The sequence below is a fragment of the Arvicola amphibius genome, chromosome 9 (assembly GCF_903992535.2).
Source record: "Arvicola amphibius chromosome 9, mArvAmp1.2, whole genome shotgun sequence".
In the NCBI taxonomy this organism is placed as follows: Eukaryota; Metazoa; Chordata; class Mammalia; order Rodentia; family Cricetidae; genus Arvicola; species Arvicola amphibius.
In genome coordinates this window covers 70,977,222-70,985,262 of record NC_052055.2, presented here as the reverse complement: position 1 = coordinate 70,985,262, position 8,041 = coordinate 70,977,222, and the positions used below count along the sequence as shown (strand labels likewise).

The following is an 8,041-nucleotide window of genomic DNA, read 5'->3' as shown; positions in this document are numbered from 1 at the left end:
CACACCAAGAGATCATCCTCTGGACTGCTGCTGACCCAGCTGCAGAAACCTGCCTGTCTTCTGGGTGCTGAGCACAGAGCTCTTCATGAGCAGAGCTCAGGGAGTTCAAGGGCACTGTGAGGGAAACCCAGGGAACTCCCTGGATTCCTTAGAAAGGAATCCCGTCATTGATGGGCCTTCTTCAGCTTTCCTGTGCTGTGCTTCAACCAGAGCTACCTGGCAGTTAGCAGTTCCACTGCCCCCTAAGCCCCTGCTCCCTGGTGTTTCAGGACACAACCCAGTGTTCCCTAGTGATGCTCTGGTAGTCTAGATCCCTGAAGTGGAGCACCACCCTCCACTGAAAAAGGTGGTCCCTTCCGAGCTCCCCCCAATGCCATCCCCCATTGCTTCCCTGTGCACTGCTTCTGGGATGTACAGACGAGATTTCTGGTGTGACAGGTGTGAGGCTACACACTCAGCTACAGTAGGCATGGTTTTCTGAACTAGAACTCTGCTCAGACACCAAACTTCCACCTGCATGCACCAAGCTCTAGGCTGGATACACAGCACATACTTTCCCTTATGTTTTCGTTTTGAACACAGCTACTGCCAGCCATAACACTTAGAGAAAATGTATTTGTATTGAGTATGTGTTTGTGAGCACATGTGTGGAGGGTGCGCGGGTGTGGAGGTGCGTGTGTGTGTGGAGGTACACGGGTGTGGAGGTACACGGGTGTGAGGTACGCGTGTGTGAGGTGCACGGGTGTGGAGGTATGCGTGTGTGGAAGTGCGCGTGTGTGAGGTACGCTTGTGTGAGGCGCGCGTGTGTGGAGGTGCACGTGTGAGGTGCACGGGTGTGGAGGTGCATGGGTGTGGAGGTGCGCGTGTGTGGAGGTACGTGTGTGTGAGGTGCGCGTGTGGAGTTGCACGGGTGAGGAGGTGCGCGGGTGTGGAGGTGCGCGTGTGTGAGGTGCGTGAGTGTGGAGGTGCACGTGTGTGGAGGTACACGTGTATGGAGGTGCACGGGTGTGGAGGCCCCGAGGTCAGCATCAAGTGTCTTCAATTCCTCTCCATCTTATATTTTGAGACAGGGTCTCTCTGTACTGGGAACTCCGTTTAGGCTAGTCTGGTCTGTCTTGCCCTGGAGTCCGTCTCCTTGTCCTGAGCTTGCTGGGGTTATGGGCAGGTGGCTGTGCCACCCATCTCTTATGTGTTCTAGGACTCTGGACTCTGGCCGGCACAGGTTTTGGTAGTCCTTCACCAGCTGAGCCATCTCCTTTATAAAACACCTCTGCTTTAAAGCACTCCCACTCACCTTTGCTGCCAGAGTGGGCAACCTGGCAAAGATACGACATTTTGAGTAAATGAGTTTTCATTCTCAAGGGTCTCAGAGAGGCCTCAAGTATAATTGTTCCTGGTGTCTCACTGCCTAGGAAGTAAAGGGAGGAGCATTTCATCATGTCTCTGTCTGGGAGACCGAGTTAACTAGCTGCTCTCTGCACTTACCGCTTCCCTGTTAGTAGCATAAGTCCCTCTGATTCCCAGGGACCCTAGGTATGGCTGCTTAGCCCTGGTTATGCCTTCGGAATGCATAAAGTCCAGGTGCCCAACACACCCAGGCCCACCGGACTGGAATCAGGATGAGCCTGTGCTCCGTGGTCTTGTTCTTTCAGAGTATGAAGTAATAGTTTTAACTGCATTTATTTATTTATAAAATGTGTGTTTGGGAGCTTATGGAGGTCAGAGGCCAACTTGTAGGAATCAGTTCTTTCCTGCCATGGACATGCCAAAGTGAACTCGGTCAGGCTTGGTCGTCAGTGCCTTGGTTTGCCAAGCCATCTGGGAGAGACAGAGTTGTGATACTGAGATAGGAAGACCTGGATTACAGCTTAGCCTCTTATGCTTTTGTGGAGTGGGGGAGTTTGAGAAGGGTCTCTCTACGTAGCCTTAGCTGTCCTGGAACTTGCTGTGTAAACCAGGCTGTCCTCAGACTCACAGAGATCCTCTTGCCTCTGCCCCCAGAGTGCTGAAATTAAGGGCGTACGCCACCACTTGAGGCCTTTCTTGCTCTTTTAAAGTGTACAATTCAGCTTATAGTGGCATGTACCCATCATTCTACCTACTTAAAGAGACCGAGACAGAGAGTCACTTGAGATTATGAATTTGAGGCCATTCTAGAAAACACGGAAAGATCTCTTTCAAAACAAATGTATAACTCGATGGTACTTGTTGTAGCTACAAAACTGTGCCAACAGTTCTAATTCTTGGACTTCCCTAACCACACAAACTGCCCACAGTAATCATTCCCTGTTTCTTTCCCTGTCCCCAGATCCTGGCAGTCCCCAGCCTGTCAAACGGACTCAGTACATGAGCATTATTTACTTCTACAGCGTCACAGATGATTCCAGAGTAGAGAATCACTCGTCTCCTATAGCACAGCCTGTCTGTCTCACAACCTCGCTTCAGCCTCCCCAGGACTGAGTTAGATGGCACCATTAAGGAATCTAACTTCAGTTAGCGTTTGTTGAATTACTGAATCAAAACCAGGGATACTTCTGTCTGAGATCCAGACCCTGGTGCAGAGGTATAGGAGAGAGACTGTTCCGAAGCCAGGGGACGTGGCCATAGGTTGTACTGCTTAGTGATGGTGGCTTCACCTTTCGGAGTGGGTGGCTAGGTAGGACATGTGCCTGGAGCTGATGGTTGTAATAGGGTGCACACAGGTAAACACAGCTGCCCTCAGATGTGTGATGGTCCAGTCAGAGAGAGAGGCCCATCTGCTTTTCTCCTCCTCTGGCCCCCGCCAGTCAGCCTCAGGGTATTACCCTAAGTCCACCTTTATGAGAAAGCCACTTGCTCTTGAGAGAGGCAGATGTGGACTCTAGGTCTTGGTTCCTTGGCCCTCTTTCTTACAGGTGGCGGGAGGTGTTTTTTAAAGTGAAGAAAACGGTTGGGGAAGCCCCAGATGGACCAGCCAGTGCCTTCCTGGCAGATGCCACCCACACCTCTTTATACATGGTAAGGCATCGGTTGGGAGAGGCCTGGCCAAGGGGGAGGAGCACTGTAGCCTGTGGGTTTCTACCTTTCACAGGCAGGTTCCACCATGAGTCGTGTTCCGCTGCTGCCTTCGGGAAGGTCCACTCCCTGGGACAGCTTGTCTCCTCCAGGCCTAGAAGCCTTGGTGAACGAGCTCTGTGCTGTCCTGAAGCCTCACCTGCAGCCTGGGTGAGTGAGGTGTAAACCCAGGCTGTGAGGAGGGCCTGCTCAGAGAGCATCCCTGTGGGGCAGCATCCAGGGAAATAACTCCCAATAGATAACCACAGAGTTGGGGGCCACAGCCAGGACACCTAATCCAGGCCACCAGCAGACTCCCAGGCGCTCTCTCAGAGTCTGCTTTTCTGCTTGGGGAGCTCATGATCTATCCTGGCCTTTACCAATCTGTCCCCAAAGAACACCCTGTTCTATTCCAGTGACCCAAGTCTAAACTCCAAGTCCTCCCTGTGCTCTGCAGACCAGAGCTATCGAGCTGCATGTCACCAAAGGCACAGTGTCTGTGGCCGCAAAGTGTGCTCGGTGCTTCTGCATGAGCACCAGAGATGACTTCAGAGTGGAGACAACCTTAAAGGGGGTTAGGGAGGCACAAGGAAAAACAGTACTTTTGAAGTCCAAGGGTCCCTGTGTCACTGGGGTCTTAACATTTGGCAGAAAGTGGGGGACAGTGTATATTCCTTAATTGCAGAGGAACCTTGCTCACAGGAGCCAGCTGTGTGCTTCTTCGGGGCCCCCCAGGCAGCGGGAAGACCACAGCAGTCACAGCTGCATGTAATCGCCTTGGGCTCCATTTACTGAAGGTGAGGGCCTCTGGAGAGAACCCTAACTCTGCCCAGACTCTCCTCTCCTCACTCACCTCTCTCTCTCTCTCTCTCTCTCTCTCTCTCTCTCTCTCTCTCTCTCTCTCTCTCTCTCTCTCTCTCTCCCTCCCCGCTCTCCTCCCTCTCCCCCCTCCCTCCCTCTCTCCCTCCCTCTCCCCCCTCCCTCTCCCTCCCTCCCTCTCCCCCCCCCCCTCCCTCCTCCTCCCCCCCCCCCCCCCCCCCCCTCCCCCCCCTCCTCCCTCTCCCCCCCTCCCTCCCCCCCCCCCTCCCTCCCTCCCTCTCCCCTCCTTCCCTCTCCTCTCCCTCCCTCCCTCTCTCTCTCTCTCTCTCTCTCTCTCTCTCTCTCTCTCTCTCTCTCTCTCTCTCTCTGTATTCCCTCATACCATCTAGCAGTCCTACCCCATGAGCCCAGTAGTCTGGGCTGGCATATCACCCATGATGCTCAGCTACTCAGAGGGCCTCTCCAGGCTGCCCATCCCAAGTAATGGAGAGGGTGAACAAAAGCAAGACCTGGCTACTGCTCCTCCTTTGCCCATCCCTGCTCTCCACAGAAGAGATGGTCTGCTTTTGACTCCCCGCCTCTCTGCTCTGGTCATGCCTCTCCCTTCTCATAGACCCGTCTGGTGTCTCCCACAGGTGCCCTGCTGCAGCCTCTGTGCAGACAGTAGTGGGGCTGTGGAGACAAAACTGCAGGCCGCCTTCTCCCGGGCCCGCCGCTGCAGGCCAGCCGTCCTGTTGCTAACAGCTGTGGACCTTCTGGGCCGGGACCGTGACGGGCTGGATGAGGATGCCCGTGTGGTGGCCACACTGCGTCACCTCCTCCTTGATGAGGACCCTCTCAGCAGGTATTTATAGAGGGGTGACAAAGGGGGAGCTCCTTCTAAGTCTTTTCAGCCCTTTATCCCTCATTTCCTCACCTCTGCGAGCTTCTCAGATCTCACCTGCCTGTCCTGAGGCTAGGAGGTGCAGTTTAGCATTTTGGAGCAAACGCTAGGTTGAGGCCCTTGTCCTCAGTGAGCTCCCCCTTGACGCACAGATTCCCCCTTCATGGTGTCCTCACAACGTGTACTGGGACTTTGGATGGCCTTTATCTCTACCGATCCTGACACCAACCATCCCACCCTCAAGAGCTGCCAGCCGTGTTCTCACACTATGTACCCGTTCCTCTGCAGTTGCCCTCCTCTGATGGTGGTGGCCACCACAAGCCGTGCACAGGACCTGCCCACTGATGTGCACACAGCATTTCCCCATGAGCTGGAGGTGCCAGTGCTGTCCGAGGAGCAGCGGCTCAGTGTCCTGCAGGCCCTCACTGCCCACCTTCCCTTGGGCCAGGAGGTGGACCTGCCGCAGCTGGCACGGCGCTGTGCGGTGAGTTCCGCTCAGGTGCCTTGGCTCTGGGAGAGCATAGTTTCGTTGCCACATGTAGAACTTTGGTCCCGCGTGAGACAGGACACCACCAAAACCTTTGCTCAGCTGGAGTCCAGATCCCATGGGCTCTGCCTCTGCCTGCTGCGCCATGCCCATGTGTCCTTTTGTAAAATTCCCTAGGGCTTTGTGGTAGGGGACCTCTATGCCCTTCTGACCCACACCAGCCGGGTAGCCTGTGCCAGGATCAGAACCTCAGGGTAAGAGGAACTCACTGCAGGGGAAGGTGACTGGCGAGGTGGGGAGAAGGCAGTGGAACCTGCAGAGAGCTGGTCTTGTCTCATTTTCTTGTTCTCTCTGTTTTGTGACAGTCTTAATCCATAGCCCTGCTGGCCTGGTCCTTTTTATTTGTTTTGTTTTTAAGACAGGGCCTCAGCCTTGGCCACCCTGGAACTCACTGTGCTGTCTTACGGGAGTAAGCCCAGCCCCATGTTTCTCTTTGTAGTTTGGCAGGTGCCCTGAGTGAGGAGGATGAGGGGGAGCTGTGTGTGGCTGGTTTTCCCCTGCTGGCTGAGGACTTCGGGCAGGCCTTAGACCAACTGCAAACTGCTCACTCCCAAGCTGTGGGCGCACCCACGGTGAGAACCAGGTCCTTAAGGTGGGGCGGGCGCTGCCTTCCTGCGCACTCCCTGGACTCCTCTGTGTCCTAGATCCCTTCGGTGTCCTGGCACGATGTGGGTGGGCTGCAGGATGTGAAGAAGGAGATCCTGGAAACCATCCAGCTCCCTCTGGAACACCCTGAGCTGTTAAGCCTGGGCCTGAGGCGATCGGGCCTTCTGCTGCATGGGCCTCCAGGCACAGGCAAGACCCTCCTGGCCAAGGCAGTGGCCACCGAGTGCAGCCTCACCTTCCTCAGGTGGGCAGAGCTTGGGGGAATGTGGGGGTTGGGCTGCAGCAGGCTGGGGGGGCAGGGAGGAGAGGACAGCTGTGTGCACCGCACACGTCTGGTTGTCTCACTCATCCATTCTGTTGCTCAGTGTGAAGGGACCAGAGCTCATCAACATGTATGTGGGCCAAAGTGAGGAGAATGTGCGGGAAGGTGAGTGAGCGGGGAGAGGAACCTCCTTCTCCAACTGCAGTGGCCGGCCCGTGCCACCTTCCTCCCAGCTGCTGATGGGCAGCCCCGCTGGGCAGCTGCCTGGGCTGACCTGTCAGCCCCACCTCCTGTCCTTCTCCCCTGGCTGCGAGCTCCCTGACACCACTCTCCCAGGAGCCTCTTTCTCAGTGTTTGCCAGGGCTAGGGCCGCCGCTCCGTGCATCATCTTCTTTGATGAACTAGACTCCTTAGCTCCAAGCCGGGGACGAAGTGGAGATTCTGGAGGTGTGATGGACAGGTCAGGGGTTCAGAGTGGGAATGGAGTCTGGGATCCCGCGTGGGAGGGATGTGATGTTAGTCCTCAGATTGGGGGTCTGCCCTTCCAATCCAGAGCAGCAGGGTGGACATAAAGAGTTGTGGGCGGAGCTCTGCGGAGGGCTGCCTATGTGGAGACAGACATGTGCAGAACTCAGCGAGGACCTTGCTGAAGTAGCCTTCAAAGAGAAGCGCTGGTGGCCGGAAGGCAGACCAGGGACTCTGGCCTTTGCTCCCTCCCTTCAGAGTGGTATCTCAGCTCTTGGCTGAGCTGGATGGACTTCACAGTACTGGGGACGTGTTTGTGATTGGAGCCACCAACAGACCAGACCTCTTGGATCCCGCCCTTCTGCGGCCTGGCAGGTAGATATCCCGGACCTCTCTCCCCAGCCAGACCCGTTTGGGCTTGTTTCTTGACCTCTCTTCTGTGTATTTATCACCTCTCATGGCTGGCATCCCTGACACTCTTTTTCTGTCTCTTGGAAGATTCGACAAGCTGGTGTTTGTAGGGGCAAGTGAGGACCGCGCTTCCCAGCTGCGTGTTCTGAGTGCCATCACACGCAAGTATGCTTTGTCAAAGGGCTGGGGCCTTGGGTGGCTAGGAAGGTGTGCCAGTCAGTGTGGCTTTGGACGGGGGGAGGTGAAGCCAGCTTAAACATTTCTGGTATGTGTGTAACAGGTTCAAGCTGGAGGCCTCTGTGAGCCTGGTGAGTGTGCTGGATTGCTGCCCGCCCCAGCTGACAGGCGCAGACCTCTATGCCCTCTGCTCTGATGCCATGACAGCTGCCCTCAAACGCAGGGTTCGAGACCTAGAGGAAGGTGAGCCCACTTGCCAGCCCCAGGTAGGAACCCAAAAGCTAGTGGGAGACAGGCCTGGCCCTGAATTTTAGAGGGACAGCTTAGCAGGACCGTGCCTCCCCGGGGAGGGCGGGCTCTGGCCTTATTCTTCCTTATCACCCTCAGGGCTAGAGCTGGGGAGTTCAGCACTGCTGCTCACCATGGAGGACCTGCTGCAGGCCGCAGCCAGGCTGCAGCCCTCAGTCAGTGAGCAGGAGCTGCTCCGGTACAAGCGCATCCAGCACAAGTTTGCGGCCTGCTAGGAGCTGCCTGCCATCCTTGTCTGCATCTTCCCACATGGCTGAAGGTACCTGCTGCCTTGTCACCTGAAGGCTGCTGTCCTCCAGGAGATCCCTTGTGAGCCATGGTGGGGGACCCTTGTATTCAAGAGGGGAGCCAGTCATCAGTTCTGTGACAGAAAATAAAGTCTATACTGCCCCCTGCTGGTGTTGTGAGAGGTTGCGGTGCAAAGGGCAAGATTATGGGAGGAGTGAGGTCTAGGGCAGGGGATGGGGGACAGACACCGTGAGAGTGTTTTTTTTGTTTTTTTGTTTGTTTGTTTGTTTGTTTGTTTGTT

The 8,041-nt window shown here is 55.6% G+C and overlaps 1 protein-coding gene across 2 annotated transcripts in view; it reads left to right on the top strand.

Annotated features, from left to right (window-relative positions):
• Pex6 (peroxisomal biogenesis factor 6) overlaps positions 1-7,907 on the top strand; it is a 15,685-nt gene extending 7,778 nt beyond the window's left edge. For both annotated transcript variants that reach the window (XM_038343484.2, XM_038343483.2), the window contains exons 4-17: positions 2,895-2,997; positions 3,071-3,204; positions 3,719-3,830; positions 4,488-4,696; positions 5,024-5,219; positions 5,400-5,476; positions 5,722-5,854; positions 5,927-6,132; positions 6,254-6,315; positions 6,502-6,610; positions 6,874-6,990; positions 7,114-7,191; positions 7,307-7,446; positions 7,591-7,907. In XM_038343484.2, coding sequence (XP_038199412.1) covers positions 2,895-2,997; positions 3,071-3,204; positions 3,719-3,830; positions 4,488-4,696; positions 5,024-5,219; positions 5,400-5,476; positions 5,722-5,854; positions 5,927-6,132; positions 6,254-6,315; positions 6,502-6,610; positions 6,874-6,990; positions 7,114-7,191; positions 7,307-7,446; positions 7,591-7,727 — 1,813 coding nt within the window. In that variant the 3' untranslated portion in view covers positions 7,728-7,907. The remainder of the gene's footprint in view (positions 1-2,894; positions 2,998-3,070; positions 3,205-3,718; positions 3,831-4,487; positions 4,697-5,023; positions 5,220-5,399; positions 5,477-5,721; positions 5,855-5,926; positions 6,133-6,253; positions 6,316-6,501; positions 6,611-6,873; positions 6,991-7,113; positions 7,192-7,306; positions 7,447-7,590) is intronic.
• Positions 7,908-8,041: the final 134 nt, after the last annotated feature.